The 18,081-nt window shown below is 44.2% G+C and overlaps 1 protein-coding gene across 4 annotated transcripts in view; it reads right to left on the bottom strand.

The window, feature by feature from the left end:
• Positions 1–18,081, bottom strand: part of LOC139048620 (DNA excision repair protein ERCC-6-like) — a 374,291-nt gene that overhangs the window by 168,900 nt on the left and 187,310 nt on the right. For 3 of the 4 annotated variants that reach the window (XM_070523067.1, XM_070523068.1, XM_070523069.1), the window contains one exon: positions 3,810–3,926. The exons of the other annotated variant lie outside the window; for it this stretch is intronic. In XM_070523067.1, the coding sequence (XP_070379168.1) occupies positions 3,810–3,926 (117 nt within the window). The remainder of the gene's footprint in view (positions 1–3,809; positions 3,927–18,081) is intronic. 4 annotated transcript variants of the gene reach the window in all.

The following is an 18,081-nucleotide window of genomic DNA, read 5'->3' as shown; positions in this document are numbered from 1 at the left end:
TACACGGGCTTAATGTTAAACCAAACAACCTCGAAAAAATGAAAAGGCGCAGGGCCGCACAAGTATTCTCCCCACCTGTCATTGCCACTCTCCAGTACCTTCAAGAAAACTCACAGTGCCACCTGGATGCGTCTGAATTCCAAAACTGTTCTGCAACAATCACCTTTATGAGGATGATAGCAAAGTGTGATGCTCTACACAACATCGCTTCAGTGAAGCCATGGAAACAGCAGGAAGAGCCATTCTATGTATCTGACGACGAAAGATTGTCTTGGTTAGAGTTGGACTTTGTGTGCTATGTTCAGGACATTCAGTTGCAAGGCGGCAAGCCCAAACAAAAACTCACCAAGGAGACATACGAAGCTACGCTCTTGACTACAAGATCAACAGTGACACTAATTGAGTACCTCCTGGATCACGTCAAGTAAGTGTCTTCTCTGTGAAGTCTTCCACGCCCATACTATAGCATTTATTTAACTGAATCTCTCGTATTTCAGCTTCAGCTATGTCCTGACACAAGCTCTTAACAGCGATCCTGTAGAGTCGCTCTTCAGCAGCCTGAGACAATTCAATGGTGGAAACGACAGAGTCGACGCACGGGCTGCAGTGTTTACATAAGAAAAACTGCTGAAGGTAACATCTGTAAAAAAAAAATTAGACAGGCGAGGAGTTACGTATTTGGCCATTCTTTATGCAGTTTGGAATTCTGCAAGCAGCGAAGACAGCAAATGCTCCCATTGACTCCGACGCGAAAGCAGCTGTTGAACTTCCCATTCAGGATAGTGAAACTTGTGTCTTACCAGCTGCCATCTCATCTGCAGCCAGGGAGCTCTCGAATGAGCTTGAATTCATCACTATGTGGAGTGAGCCAGCAGCTGACATAGAGTTAGCGCCAATTGCATACCTGGCCGGCTACGTTGCACGTGCATGTGAGGAAAAGGTACAGTTGTTTTACAAGTTTAAAAATTGAATTAGGCTTGCGTTCTTTTGTCCTTTGTTTAAGTGACTAATTCATATATATATATATATACTGAAATATGCCTGTGGTTGATTTCATTACGAATATAATAGATTATGTTCTTTTAGTACCGTTTTTCAAGCTAAATTGTTATGCTCATCTTCAGGTGGCTTGTAATTCCTGCAAACTCCTCCTTCAAAAAGCGCTGAAGCAATTTATGAATTGATCCGCAACGTTGAGCAAGGATGGCTAAGGTACCCAACAATGGAAGCAGTTGGCCTGTGTAAGCTTGTATGCATCTTCGTCACCAAGGCCATGAAGTGCTCAGACGTGAGAAGAACCACCAGGCTATGCAACACCTTGATGTCAGCACTACTTCCTCATTTCACAGAATGTCGAGCACTGACTTGTGAAAAAGTGGATCGCAACCATGCTGAGGACCTTTGCAGAGTATTTTTGAGCAAGCTCATAAGACCATTGTTGACCAACTGGGCTAGTAACCTGAATTCAACAGTGCGAAAAATTTTGCTTACACACAAACCTCTCTCGAGGAAAGTTCTGCGCTTGTGAAGCTTTCGGATTCTGTGTACATGAAGTTTGAAATGAAAAGAAAAACTGGGCTCAACCTAGTGACCTCTGGTTGTTTTATTTTCTTTCCGACCATTGATGTAGGCTAGTAGTGCCCATTTGCAAAATATTTCCCGCGTATACTCGTGAACCGGCTGTACTGTAATGCTGTGCATTTCTGGGGAAGGGGGCATGTCCAGAAATGTAAACCGGCGTTAATCATCGGCTCTAATTGTGGACCAGACTGACCAGAGTTCGGACTTCTTAAAACGAGCATGTTTATGCTAACCAGCGAATATATAATTATAATTATTATATTAATGTTAATAATAACAAATAATTATTAATTATTATTAATATTAATAATTAAAATTATGGATAATTGAAATGGAATTATTAATTAATATATAATTAACCTAACCAGTTAATAGAGCGGATAACCGGCTTCGTGTGTGCCGAACGCGAGTTACAAAATAGGTGAACGCTCGAAGAAGTGCACCTAACATAGGTGACGTCCGACACAAACTGTCGCTGAAAACTGCAGCGATTCTGACGTACTGCTATCAGTAGCAAATCGCCAGTTGGCATTACCATTCATATTTTGTGAAACACCGCTACACAGCTCTGTATTGGAAAAAATCAAGCGCTGACCCCGCGGCCGCGCCAAGCGGAGACCGCAGCTCTCCCCCGCAACTGTCCCGGAGCAGTGGCGCTGCGGCGGTGGCAATGGGAACTAGGCGCGTCACACCTCTCTCGGCCGACGCGACGGGCCGCACCAAGTGCGTTCCATTGAGCGGCCGTGATTAAGCATTGGCAGGTTCAAATTCCAATGGCAGCCTGTCTGCAAGGTGTCCACAAGGTGTCTGAAGCACACCTTGTGGCATATCAATTGGGTCACTCAGAACGGCCTGCGCCCTTGACAACGGCTGCTACTTTACCCATAGACATGTAAATCACACAGGACTTGCGCCAAACTTCTCACAATGCATCTGGGATTGTTGGGGCATCTTTTCCAAGGGAAATTACTTATTCCACACCTTCCACTTTGCCTAAGAAGCCACGGAGCACCGCGGCTTCCTGTGCTTTTCACCCAGCATACCATTGTGCCAAGTTCACTAGACAAGCCAGATGTCTTCAGTCATGCTGCACTCCCCCCTTATCCTTTCTTCCTTTCTAGTGCTCAGGCTTGCTTGCTCAGTGCAACTTCATGGTGGTTCTCATGTCAAGAGCAATAAGCTGGGAGTCTAGCCTTTTTCTCCCTTCTCATTCAGGATGCTGTCAGTGGCACATCAATGTTGTTAGAATGCGTGTCCTTTAGCAAGACAATTGGATCACTTGAACAGGTACAATCAAACCACACGCAGCGAGCATACAAGGCGACTGTGCGAGCCCATACCATAAGCCCAGGTGAAACAGTGGCTTGCAATAGCGCTCGTGCAGCATAAACAGTCACTTCATTCGTGGGAGTCTGAAAGGCATGACAACAGCGCTCTTCCGTGGTTGTTTTGCTTTTGCGAGTGTAATTATGTGCAATTGATTACACTACAGAAATTAGCTGCGTTAGTTGTTTTCCATGTCTGAAACGAGTTCTGAATCCCTCGGATAGCACAGGCTCCAAGCCTTGCTTTGGGGTGAATAGTATGACCTTTTTAGTGCCAAGCACGCCATCTTGGAACACAGCCAGGAGCAATGTTGCCCATAGCAACAACATGCCTGGTGCAAAGTCACATGAAATCTCACAAAAGTTATTGTATCACCAAAAAATTATTTACAGAGAACAATGATGCTAGTGTACTGAGCTTGCGCTAGGAAGTTACCACTGTAATTCTGAAAAAGGTCTATGTGGTCTGTGCACAGCTAACAGCTTATATTTCCATGATTTAGAGTATCTAGAAAGTCTGCTCATCAATATGTAATTTTCTCTTTATGTTTTTATGATTTTGAGTTAACGGGTATTACTGTATTCTTTCTATGCTTGTGAATAAAACTTGTTAAACAAGTCAGTTCTGTGCGTTTTCTCCTGTGTTATGTCCTGTGCCTTCCATGGAAAAGACACTGACGTTGACTACAGTTCCTCTCAAAACCAGCACAAGAATTTTGCGCAACTCTTGCTATTAACACCATGAAAGATAAAAGTGACTCATAGGGAAGAGCAGCTGCACTTATCAAAAATGAAACAAAAACAATGTGCATGTTTCAAGAGCAGTAGTTGCTGTCGGAAATGACGCAACCGGATGCCACGAACCATTGCTGTCAGCAAAAGTAGTGCAGCAGAATCAACTACCTGCTCATTCTTGTCGGGCAGCTGCAGGTTAGTACGCACGTCCTCCTTCATCCGGCGCAGTAAGTATGGCTTGATGGTGTCTCGCAGGGCACTGGCACACCTGTACGCAGTCTGCACCTACGACGTGCCAAGGGAATTGAGAAAGTACTGCAACACTATAAAGCGTAAAGGAATGCAACTTATGCTGATTTTCTCCATATGCTGATTCCAAAAGCTCACCATATCCCAATTTACGCAAATAGGTCTCCTTTTCAGTGCACAAGAAAATGCCTGTTGTGTTTTTGACCTCATACTATCTAGCCATCCCGACAGCCTCAACACTATTACTTATCTCCGTGAAATCAGCAATCATAAAGTCATTCATGCATGCTTTAACTTCATCCCAATAACAAAAGCAACATGCCAAAAAACAATTTCTCTGTACAACAAAGGAAACTATGAGGCCTTCAACGCAGAATTGGAGGCCTTTTTTCCACCATATCAGGGGTCATTTGACGAACAAGACATCCACACAAACTGGTCAATGTTTAAACATAAAATGAATGAATTGACTAATAAATTTATCCCCAAATGCAGCTTCCGCGCTAACCACCACAAGCCATGGTTCACCAAGACTCTGGGAAGATTAGAAAATAAAAAGAAACGCCTTTTCCATAGTGCTAAGCTGAGCAGAACAGACTGCGCATGGGAAAAATATTACGCTGCTGAAGAGGCGTATTCGGTCGCAGTAAAAAATGCTAAACCTTCCTTTTACCAGATCGATTTGCCAAACATACTCAAAGATAACCCGACTAAATTCTTGTAGCTTTTAAACCCCCAATCATTGCGCGTTGTTACCTTGAATGACGATTCAGGACATGCTATTTCAGTCCAGTCATAAACTGTAACTCTTGCCATGCAGATTATGCTCAGAGTTATGAGGTGTCCTACAGCTGTCTAGATTTGTATAGCTGGAGGACACCTCATCGAAAGGTATGTCCATGACATACCTGTGGATGGTATGTCATGTCGTCAGCTCTTCTTTTGTTGGCCAATTCACTACCCCACACCTCCACCAGATATCCCGTTGTAGTGACAGACAAGAACACAGTACCAGAACTGTGAATGATGAAACAAGTTCGTTGAGTGAACTTGTGACCGTAAAAGTGCATAACATTCAAATCACAACGATAGCAACGAACACAATCTGCAATCGTGGAAAAGCTGATCTGCGGGTCAAGAGTGTTGGCTTTTATACATGACTCGTTGAAAGTTCTAACATAATCGCTGGTGCTCGCGTGCCTTCAAGAAAGTACTACAAAATTTGGGTCACTCATACAATCTGATTGCACAAGGTTCGGCGAGCACATACAACCATCTGTTGAATGAAATTCAAGAGATAGAATTAACAATAACATTCGAGTAATTCTTTAAAACTGATGGTAGAGCTAAAAAGGAACGGACACACGATGAAAAGACGACACGACGACGAAGAAACGCTACTGACAACTGGTTTATTTTTCGAAAAAATTCTATATTTGAAAGAATCACAATACATGCGCACAACCGAACTACACCAGCCTTCTTTATCGCCATATCGAAAACAATGTCATGCACGCGAAGCGAGATGATAAAACTCCCGAGCAGCAAGAAGTGAACGTTGAGTGCGCTAACATGTTTAATTCTGCCTTCGCATCTGTATTCAGTAAAGAACAAAAACCACCACCCCTCATGACAGCCAGTGACCCCACAAATGCAATGCCAGCCGTTACGTTCTCAGAAACCGGCATATCCCTTCTTATAGATAAGTTAAAACTTTCTTCATCTACCGGCATTGATGAAATCAACACAAAGGTCTTGAAAAATACTCGCCACATGTCTGCCAAGTTTTTATGCTTGCTATTCTCGCAGTCCATTTCTACAGGTATCATACCCCATGACTGGAAAGTAGGGAAGGTCGTCCCAGTCCACAAGTCGGGTAAAAAAGATTCATCACTTAACTACCGCCCCATATCACTTACCAGCATACCCTGCAAGCTCATGGAACACGTCATTTACTCTTTAACAATGCAGTTTCTGGACTCAAATAATTTCTTTCATTCATCACAGCACGGACTTCGTAAAGGTTACTCCTGTGAGACCTAACTAGCCATTTTCGTTCACGACCTGCATGTCAACCTTGACGCTAACCTCCAAACTGACGCAATCTTCCTCGACTTTGCTAAGGCATTTGACAAGGTACTCCATAACCGCCTATTTCTGAAACTTTCCGGCCTAAATTTGCATTGTGACATACTAGCATGGATAAAAGAATTCTTGACTCACCGCTCCCAATGAGTCGTCATTAATAAGCAAATGTCTAACTTATTACCAGTTTCCTCAGGGGTGCCCCAAAGATCCGTCCTAGGGCCTCTTTTGTTTTTAATTTATATTAACGACCTACCTCGGAAATTAGATTGCCATATTCCGATGTTTGCCGACGATTGCGCTATTTACAAAACAGTTACTGACACCTTTAACCAACAATCCCTACAAGATAACCTAAATCTGGTACAAAACTGGTGCAACGACTGGCTAATGACACTTAATATAAAGAAATGCAAATATATATTTTTCCACCATCACAGTAATCCTCTCCTGTTTCCCTACACTATCTCTAACGTTCCTATCGACCCTGTCCAATCATATAAATATCTCGGTGTTCATCTTAGTCATGATCTTACATGGAATAGCCATATAGCGTCATCTCCACTCTGCCCCCCTGGATGTTAAGCTACTCGCATACAAATCACTAGTTCGATCAAAATTAGAATACGCATCGCCCATCTGGTCTCTGAAACAAGTATACCTTGGTAATTCACTTGAATCAGTTCAAAACAGGGCAACTAGATTCATTCATTCCTCGTACTCTTTTGATATCAGCATATCATCTCTGAAATCGCAGTCCAATCTGCCTACTCTTGCACTTCGTCGCCACATTTCTAGTTTGGGCTTATTTCATAAATTATCTTATTCCGAGCTGTCACAGGAACCCTACATCTTCCCTACCCCACCACGTTTCTCTCTTCGCACCGGAAATCAGCAGCAGGTATCTCAACCACGAGCGCGCACAAAAACTCTTTCTTCGTCATTCTTCCCCCGGACAGCTTGCGACTGGAACAGCCTTCCCCAAGAACTTGCTGCCATCACATGCCCATCTATGTTCCTTAACCAAATTATGCGTGCGCTTGCAGCACAATAATCATTTTTGTTTGTATAACTCATTCAAAATTTTTTTCTGTATTCTGTTGTTAACCTATTTGTGACCCACCCCTTATTTAATACCCTCACATGACGGTCTTTAAGGAAATAAAGTGAAAGTGAAGTGAAGTGAAGTGTTCCAGAGAGACAATATCTTCATTATGGAACATAACAAACGAGACACAAGGCAAGGGTAACACATTTTGGGACAGGTTGCTCATGCATCTACCCAACTGCTCTACACAGCACTTGCCACGGGTACAGTACAACCTCGTTCATACTTTTTGGGAAAAAAACTGCGAGAAAAACATACTAACCGGGAAAACGTACGACCTGAAGTAACTAAAAAAAATTTCGACAGACTCAAATATTGCTGACATCTATGTAATGCAAAGCGTTGCACGGATTGTTGCAGCACGAGACGCTGAAGCGCGTTGCGCTAGTGGTACTCGGGTGGCCCAAGACGCGTTTTGTTGTTTTTTTATTGCGTAGTGTTTTAAGGGGGCATCAGAAAACAGAAACTAAATCGAGCTGTTGGGCGACGCAGGATGCCACGGAAGTGACAGGTATTACCCACATCACGCCACCTGCAGCAGGGAACGGCGGCATATCGCGCCTACTAAAAGCGTGCAGTGCGCTATCAATGGCACAACACACCATGCACTGTAAAATAGATAGGTGAAGATACTTATCGCAATAGGTTTGGTGACAATAGCTGACAACGCAGAGGCGGCGGCACGCTTCCTTTCCCGGTAATTCCTGAGTGCGTCGATCCTTTCTGTTCTCATCCTCTTTCTGCCACGCATTCACCCCATCGATCATTTGAAACATCCTCTTGGTCAGCTGTACAGTCAACATCCAATTTTTCGGGCTCCGCAAAATTACCCGAAAAATCGGGCAGTCCGCAAAATTAATGCATGGCTTTAACTGCCCTTAAGGGCTAAAAGTTCCACAGGCACATCCAAAAAAAGCTCTTAAGGCCTGCGAATACACCTGTTAGGCATATCGGTGCTCGTACTGTGACAGGGGACGGGGGTGCACATGTGTATAATTAAGGAATAAATACTGTGTCCCGTGACTATTGTCCCTTTCCATGCTTGTTATGCTTCACCGCCTAAAATTGCTGTACTGAGGCTAAGCTAACTTTCGGAAACTGGCATTACGCAACGCGCTGTGCTCTGCGAGCTCCGAAGCCAATCACAAGAATTACAAAGGCGGATTCGGTGCCATTGCTGCCAGCGGCGAATTCTTTCAATGAAAAACACGGCACCGCGTGGCAAGAAGCTTAATAGCGAACGTAGAAGCAGCTAGGCCTAATGTTGCCATGGTGGTGGCTACGACTGCCAGCGGATCTGCATGCGAGAGTGCCGGTTCGAGGCGGCGAGATAATAAATATGGCGACTGTGGTGGTTTTGATTAATGCCATTTAAGACCTGCAGTCAGGGCACTATACATTGACTATATGGAGTACGTGGTGGTGCCGCAAAACTGTGCAAATTATCGGGCATGTCCGAAAAATCAGCCGTCTGGAAAATCAGTCGTTAACTACTCTGGCAATAATACCCCATGGCGATGACACGGCGTGACGATTCCTTGCGATTCCTCTGTTACTGGAAGCATCATTAACACGACTTTTGTTCCCTTTCAATAAAGTTACAGCAAATTTTTCCTGATAGAAGCACGAATTCCTTGAGTTTTCCCTGAGTATTTCCAGACTATTCTAATTCTCTGAGAATTCCCAGTTTTCCTGGTTTTCCTGATTGGTAGACACCCTGTTAATAAGAATAGTCAAATCAAAGATTCTAAATATATACAGCAAGTGGGGCACTTACAGCAAGTGGGGAGCAAATTCACTACTAGTGTCCGGAAATACCAAATAACAAGAACCATGTATATATACGGGACATTACACAGCTGTCACAACCCACAGATGCTACATTTTAGAGTTTCAAAACATTTGCTGAAAAGGGGTTTGCAATTGTGAAAAAACACTGCTATTGCAATGCTGTCAATGAATTTATGCAGAAGCTAATCATCAGAGCTTGATGACTCAATAAATTGAAAACTGCACTTTTGTAACAAGCACGGTAAATGTGACTGGGCGCCACCATTTTACTTTTCTGCCGAACAGGCTTGCTAGGCTCTCTAGTGGCCGAAGATGGATTCTGCCAGAGCGTTAAAATGGAATGGACAAGCCTGGCTCATCCTTGGCACCTTTATTAAAAAATTCTGTAGAAATTTAGCACGAGGTGTGAGAGAAATGCATTAAGTTGCACCTCCTTGAGGTCCTGGATCCATGATTTACACAGGTTCACACCAATGCAAAGTCTTGTGTGCAGGAACTCACTCAACAAACATCCTGCCTCTTCAAGCAGCGAAGTGTAAGTGACAGTGGTTCTAAGCTGACCAACATCAGTTGCTCTCCTCTCTCTATCTCTCTCTCTCTCTCTGTGTGTGTGTGTGTGCGTGCGTGTGTGTGTGTTTGTGTGTTTGTGTGTGTGTGTACACACACACACACACCACGTGACCAGCTTTGCACACATCCCATACACTTCCACTTTGACACCATTGCTGATGTATTGAAAAGCCGGTAGGGTATATCAGGGATGCAGCTACAGTAGGTGTTAAGTTCGAAGACCTTCACTTCTATCTTTTATTTATTTACATGTAGAAGGGCATAGGGAGACTTTAGAGAAAAGTTTCTATATGTGTGCAGACCTGGCAAGTGCATGCCCTATTGGCTGGCAAGGTAAGTTGTTTAGAGGTGGTGGCAGGTGTTGCCGAGCCGATGGTCGTTGACCACATGTACAGGATGTTTCGAGTCGACAAACACGACAAATGGGTGCTGACAAATGCTTCACTTGCCGGTCATCACTGTTTCTTAACCTCTACCCCCCCACCCCTTTTGATGTCGGGGAAGCTGTACAAAGGATAAAAAGCCATTAGTAAGATCTTGATGAGGGTTAGTTGGTTCAAACCGGACAGTGTTTCGGGACAGTGGATAGGTCAAATGGGACAGTGTTTCAATGAAAGAACTCATCAGCACAGCAGTAACCTAAAGAATGGCTGTGGGAGTTATTTAGCAAGACATTGTAACAAGTGTCACTGCACTCCCATATTTGAAAAAACAATATTCATAGGGAAAGGAAATAATAGAGGCTTATTACATTAGAAAGGAAGCATATAAATGTGTAAGCACTCCCTTTCTTGCCTTGTCGGGAAAAGAAATAGCTTTTTTGGATGAAACATTATGATGTTGCTGATTTGCAGATGTGTTTGCGACTGGTCTACGCACGCCTATGCTGAAAAACGTATAAAATGCCTGGAGAATTTCAAGTAAATTTCTAGTTGGCCGTCAGTGCTTGTCAGTGATATTTGTTTTCTCGTGATATTTGTTTTCTCGTGTTTTTGTTTTGTTCGCACTTTTCAACCTCAGTTATAAAAAGGCGTGCACCGGCAGCACTCCTTGTGGGGCTAATAGGCAGATCGAAATCGCATTGCTTTGCAGTCTTCATCACAAAGCATAGGTGACTGCCTGTTTTCAAGCTATAACAGAGCGCATTCTAGTTTGCAGCTTGCCTGAGGGCACGGGCTGGGTAACAAGCGGATGCTAAAAATGGAGGGGAAACGCTTTTCCGGGCTTTTCTTGGTGTACTTTATTGTTGTAGTTTTTTTTCATGGTTTGTTTATTCTGGTTTGTTTATGTTTGCTTTGAAGTGAAGCTACAATGTAAGGAGTGACCACAGGAAACCGAGAAAGAGCGAAGGGAACCAATAGGAGTGGCCCAAACAAAACTTTTGGGCTGATTTGAGCTAACCATTGGTTCGCGACAGTGATGTGCTCGTAAAACTGCTTGTGATTAGTAGAGTTCGGGCCGATGCTGCCGAGGGGGCAGAGAAGTGCAATTCTCGTGTGAATCGAATTGCTTAAAATGTCTTCCTTTTTTTTTCTTTTCTGTCTCTGTCTTTTTTTTAAAGAAGAGAGTGACCAAAGAGCTGGAGTCGATGACTCGGCAAGTTGTTGGGGAAATGTATGTGTGTAAATAAACCTGTACAGGTGAAGTTGATGCGAGCCTTGTCTGAAACATGTAGCCTGGCAACGAACGGAATATTGAGGGCCAGGAGCCCAGACCAAGAAGGGTGCCATCAGGAGCAACGGACAAGCAATGGCCTGAATTTGATGCCAAACTTAATTGTAGGGTGCATGAAACGTCTTGTGTGAGGTACAGAAGATGTATGGGCACTAGGGTACAGAAGTGACAAACAAATATACAAGTTACTTCTATTCACAGATTAGAAAGCTTGCATGCTTAAGGGGGGACGTGCCAGTTGAAGTGGTCAATTTTTCAAAATTTTCTATTTCTTTCTTTCTTTATTTTTTGCGATCCATGAACCTTTATTTACATTGTGGTGAAATATTAAAGCAAGATAGGTGGTAGAAGTCGAGAAAACAGCACTTTCCTAGAGTGCTATCCTCAAAAATTGCAAAAAAGTGGGGCTTCGAGAGGCCTCGTCGCACTGGAGATCGCCCAGCTATCTGTTGATGCAGCGCCGCCATTTTGGTAACACCATGAAGAGGAGAGATCAGAGCTAGAGATAGCTGGAGCAACGCATTTCTCCGCAGAAAAATAAAGCAGCAAACGCAAGCAAAAAAAAGACAAATGCGGCATTGTGATTGGGTGCAGCAATCACGTGGGGCACAGGGCACACTCCTATTGGCTGTTGTAGATTTGAAATGCTGACGAACCTCACGCGCGCGCATTCGTGCAGCAGCGAGCTGCACGTTCCGATCAACATGATTGGCGATCGTGGCAGCTTATGCACCTTTTCCATGATGAGCCCCAAAGGAATCAAGTTACGAACGGCGCACGTGTACAGAGACCATGAAAGGGATGGGAAAGAGGGAGAAAACTACTCGTAGAAGCATATAGAGTCCATCGGTTACTCTATATCACCTTGTAATAGCAAGCTTACGTTCTTTTTCTCGTGTAACCCAACCACGCCGTCACCTTATAAATCATGACTGCTTTATAGTTGATTAAGTACGGTATGTTGCACCTATCGGAGATTTTATGGTCCAATTCTGCAATCGTGCTCACTCCCTATTCGTAATGGGCTCATTTGTTTTGCAAAAAATGCTCGGGGTAAAGAAATGATTCCCCTGCTGGCACTGCCTAAGGCTGCTCTGCGCCGCTTCAACTCGTGGCTTTCATAACATGGTTGCGGCTCCTGCACTAGCACTCTATGAAAACGGACACATTCTGCCATGTCCAAAGGGTTTGGTATGTTGCTGCCCATGTATGTTCACACCATTTCTGGACCATACTTGTCAAACGCGAGGGGGGCTTGCCAGCTTAGCAAACATAAAATTTCTGAAGCAAATAGCACACGTGTAGGCCTTATAACTCCTGATGAGTGCCCATTTGACTTTGACAAATTATACCTAATATGGCATAGTGAGCTCTCTTAAAGTTGACCATTCATGCTCGCATGGACAAAACTATTGCCAAGCCATGCCACTCTGTACGCTTCCTGCAACGTTAAATTTTGCTCCAAGTATGTCATGTGGGACAGGACAACAGCACCATCTTTTAAAATGACTGGAATTTTGCTCTTTATTTTTTATTTTATTTTGCTGCTCTTACTGTCTGTTTATCTTGTCCTTGTGTTATACGCTTGAATTCTTTTTGTTTGTAAACCATGTACCCACCTCCTCTGTAATGCCCATTGGGCCCTGAGGGTATGACAATAAATAAATAAATAAATAAATACATCTGTGCATGTGACACACATGACTGAATAATGGCTTCTTTCCTCTGCACAACGATACCTAAGTAAAGTGTGTGGCTTGTAGAGTTGAAAGATAAGAAGTGATAATGGCATAACATGTTTTCGTTACATGCGGTTTTAACAAGCAACCCCTTCTGGCCGATTTTTAAGACATGTCACGTCAAAATACCATCTGCGTAAAGGCTCAACCACATGCATGCAATGTTAGAGCCACAGCAACAATCGACTGGTATTGCAGTTGCAGAGGGCAATCAGTCACTGCTGCTTGTTGCATCCCTGGTTTTCTACTCAGCCAGAAAAGATTGCTTGCTGCCTGGCAGCCCACGCAGCAGCTTCCACCAGTTATCAAATATTTGTGCATGGCAGCAACTAATCCGCTCCCTTCAATCTGAATTTGTTCTTGCCACTTGCTCTTTGCTGTGACAGCAAAAGTTAATGGTAAAATCAACCTTTGCCTTGTCTCATCTCATGCTGAGAATAAAGTATTGGTGATGTTCTTGGTGTTGTCTTTTTTGATGTCACTAGGCCAGAGTGTAATAACCGATGTGGACACAGCAGTAGCAACTCTTACAAGATTACATTATCGAATGCAATACACGAGTTTACGTAGGCATGGTGAGTTGCTTATCAGCACATGTGCAATGACTTTAAAAGAAGAAAAACATACGCAGTGGATGGACTACACAGTCAATTCATGGTGTGATCACATGTTTCTGCCCCCCATCCCCCCCACTTTCTAGTAGTCAATGCCATAATGAGAACAGGTCAATGTTCCCAGGTAGAACTGCAGCACACTGGCGGAGCTTCTGGCAAAGGTGATCTCTACACTGTATTTTGTCGCTGGAAGCGACAAAATACAGTGTAGAGATCACCTTTGATCTATATATTGAAGATCTATATATTGATCTATATGAAGTTGATCTATATATTAAAATTTGAAAATCTGAAGGGGGGGGGGGGGTAGACTTACAATCTAAACCAAAACATGGCCCTGCCAAAAAAGCGAGACCAACGAGATATCAGGGAAACTAAAACGTAGTTACAATTTTACGTTTGCTCTATGGCCCTACCTGTAGCTTTTAGCTATCTCCATACATTTGTTCACTTTTCAGAAGGGTTTTTCAAAATTTTTAGAAGTTTTTTACAGTGCACACAACACTCATGGAGGGGTGTCGACAGTTGATGGAAGTGCCACTGTTCCATTCACAGCGGCACCCTCAGAACGGCGGCCCTTGCAGGGAGTACCGATAGTTCATGGAAGAGCAGACACCGCTCATGCATTTTTCTTTACCTGTAGTTCTTAGTTTGACGCGTTCGACTTGACTGCCGGCTAGGCGCTACTTCCATGCTTTCTCAGTCGTCATCAGTGCTCCAGGCCCACTAAACATTCGGCACTCGTTCACAGCAGCGTTCAAGAGGGCTGCCAACCTTTACACTGAAGAAACAAATCACTGCGCAACGAGCCGCAAGTTCGATGTTTCTGAATGGGTGGTGCGAGAGTGGCGACTGCAGCAAAGCAAAATTTTCACCTGTGACGACAAGCAAAGAATTTCCCACGGGCCGAAGTTGGGACACTTTCCGGAGCTGCAGGCCAAGCTTGCGGCGTATGTCACTGAAATGCATGATAGCTCCCTGCCATTGAAGTGCAACATGGTCATGAAACAAGCCCGGATCTTCATCTTTTAAGGACCTGCTCCGCCGTGAATACGAGTGGCTGGTGCCAAAAGACCATGAACTTACGCCAACAGGACCTGTCAAAAGAGCCTCCCTGACGGGTGCATGTGGTTGGGCGCATTCGGTGTGGGCTGCTGTTCCACAATATGTCATGGTGCAGTTGTTTGCCAAATGTGAAATTTCACTGGACAACGGCGCGCTGTGGGACTAAGCTTAGCAGCGATGACGATGGCAGCACCAGTGAGGACGACAGCAAAAGTGAAGAAGAGTAGTCCAGTGACCATGCCAGCTACTGATAAATTTTCATTATGGAATGCGCCCTCGGGTATGCTCTTTTTTTTTTTTCCCTGTCACACGCGATATATGGGAGGTCAACTTACATTCAAGTCTACTTACAATCGTGTAAATACGGTATGCACTGTGCTTTCGACATTTAGTTCATGTTGAAGCGAGAGACCGCACAAAGGTCAATTCGCTCGCTGCTGCTGCCATACTTCCTCACTCCAACGTTTTGACAGCAACTTTCCGCAGTCATCGAGCGTGATGTATTCATGTTTACCAATGCGCACATGACACCATGCTTGTTAATTTAGTTAGTAACTGAACGTTTACAACTTTATACGGCCTGGTGTGTTAAAGGCAGTATATCTCTCGTCAACTTTGATTTGCCAGTAGTCCGTCTTGATGACCATCGACGAAAAATAATGTGCGTTCCAGAGTCAGTCCAGTGTGTCATCTCTCCATGGTAGTGGGAACACGTCTTTCTTTGCGACTTTGTTCAGGTGACAATAATTGATGCAAAACCGGAGAGTTCCATCTTTCTTCTTCACTAAGATCACAGGAGATGTCCGTGGGCTATTCGACAGCGGGATGATTTTGTAACGCAGCATTTCGTTGACTTGTCGGTTAATGATATGTCGCTCTCTTGTCAAAACTTGGTACGGGCCTTGACGGAGTGGTCGAGTGGATTCTTCAATATTATGCAATGCTTAGCAACTGATGTTTGTTGAATCCTTGATGATGATGAAAAGTAGTCCTTGTATTGCTAGAGGAGACCCTTGAGCTGTTCTTGCTTATGGCTGGGAAGACATGGATTAATATCAGAAAGTGGTTCAGGTTTATGCATCGTCATTATAGCTTCAACGGAATCCGAGAGGACAAGTGCGTCGCTGACTGCTGTATATGTGCGGTCTTCGTGCCCTTGTTCAGGTGTTTAAATTCCTGGCTGAAGTTTGCCACCGTTACATAAAATTTTCCTTGGCGTAACTGGGCAATACCCCTTGCAACGCCAATTTCACGATTGAGCAGCAGCTGTTTGTCGTTCTCAACGATGACTTCAACATCTCCAGGTACTTCTGCAACGACAAAAATCATGATGCTGGCATGATGCAAAATGCTGACTTGATCTTCAAGTACACTTAGGAAACGCTGACTGAGTGTCCTCTTCAGCTTGATCAGTGGACAGAGTTATCAAATAGCACTTTAAGTGGATGACAGCGCCATGTTGGCTCAGGAAGCCCATGCCGAGAATTGCATCTCGTGAGCATTGTTGCGGGTCGCAGGATAAGTCCAGTCATAAACTGTAACTCTTGCCGTGCAGATTATGCTCAGAGTTATGAGGTGTCCTACAGCTGTCTAGATTTGTATAGCTGGAGGACACCTCATCGAAAGGTATGTCCATGACATACCTGTGGATGGTACGTCATGTCGTCAGCTCTTCTTTTGTTGGCCAATTCACTACCCCACACCTCCACCAGATATCCCGTTGTAGTGACAGACAAGAACACAGTACCAGAACTGTGAATGATGAAACAAGTTCGTTGAGTGAACTTGTGACCCTAAAAGTGCATGACATTCAAATCACAACGATAGCAACGAACACAATCTGCAATCGTGGAAAAGCTGATCTGCGGGTCAAGCGTGTTGGCTTTTATACATGACTCGTTGAAAGTTCTAACATAATCACTTGTGCTCGCGTGCCTTCAAGAAAGCACTACAAAATTTGGGTCACTCATACAATCTGATTGCACAAGGTTCGGCGAGCACATACAACCATCTGTTGAATGAAATTCAACAGATAGAATTAACAATAACATTCGAGTAATTCTTTAAAACTGATGGTAGAGCTAAAAAGGAACGGACACACGATGAAAAGACGACACGACGACGAAGAAACGCTACTGACAACTAGTTTATTTTTCAAAAAAATTCTATATTTGAAAGAATCACAATACATGCGCACAACCGAACTACACCAGCCTTCTTTATCGCCATATCGAAAACAATGTCATGCACGCGAAGCGAGATGATAAAACTCCCGAGCAGCAAGAAGTGAACACATGACCAATTGAAGACAAGCCATACTGTTATGGTTTTTAAATTTCCCCAGAAGTGTGCGCTCAGCCGAGTACAAATTTATTGAAGCATTGCTGATGCACAGACCCGCCTTTTTTTGTATGTGGAAAGCTTCCAGCAAAACTCTAGCTTTTGCACTTGCACTTCTGCCCAGAACCTTTGCTTCTTTAAACCGTGGCACGCACTCGCAAACCATCACATGCGAAACTAAATTTGCAAGTTTGTCTTGTTTTGTTATGTTTTGAGAGTGTTCCCTTAAGTGGTCATTGAGGCAACGCCCCGTCTGCCCGATGTAGCACTTGCCGCAAGACAGGGGAATAAGGTATACCACTCCTAGGGCACACCTGACGAAGACATCTTCATGCTGCTTTTTGCAACCGCGCTGACCTTCACCGCAGATGCGGGGGCGCAGCCTCGCCAACTTGTTTGGCGCAGAAAAAACAAGCGGCACGTTGTGCCTGCTGGCCACCTTTTTGAGGTTGTGTGAAACCTTATGAATGTAAGGCATCACCTCAGGTTTGGTCTTCACGCGTTCAGGTGCAGCCTTCATTCGTCGGGGCCCAAAATTGAGGTTGCCTCAATCACAGTCTCGGAACAGTCTCGGAAGAGAACAGCAGTTTACAATAGGTAGCGAGGCACTGGAAGTGGTAAGGGAATACATCTACATAGAGCAGGTAGTGACGGCGGATCCAGATCATGAGACATAAATTATCAGAAGAATAAGAACAAGCAGGGGTGCGTTTGGCAGGCATTCTCAGATCATGAACAACAGGTTGCCATTATCCCTCAAGAGAAATGTGTATAATAGCCGTGTCTTACCAGTACCCACTTACTGGGCAGAAACCTGGAGGCTTACGAAAAGGGTTCTACTTAAATTGAGGACGACGCAACGAGCTATGGAAAGAAGAATGATGGGTGTAACGTTAAGGGATAAGAAAAGAGCAGATTGGGTGAGGGAACAAACGCGAGTTAATGACATCTTAGTTGAAATCAAGAAAAAGAAATGGGCATGGGCAGGACATGTCGCGAGGAGGGAAGATTAACCGATGGCCATTAAGGGTTACTGACTGGATTCCAAGGGAAGGGAAGCGTAGCAGGGGGCGGCAGAAAGTTAGGTGGGCGGATGAGATTAAGAAGTTTGCAGGGACGACATGGCCACAATTAGTGCATGAGTGGGGTTGTTGGAGAATTATGGGAGAGGCCTTTGCCCTGCAGTGGGCGTAACCAGGCTGATG

This window comes from Dermacentor albipictus, chromosome 8, assembly GCF_038994185.2.
Source record: "Dermacentor albipictus isolate Rhodes 1998 colony chromosome 8, USDA_Dalb.pri_finalv2, whole genome shotgun sequence".
NCBI lineage: Eukaryota > Metazoa > Arthropoda > Arachnida > Ixodida > Ixodidae > Dermacentor > Dermacentor albipictus.
Note: the sequence above shows the minus strand (reverse complement) of the source record. Positions and strands in the feature narration are given on the sequence as shown.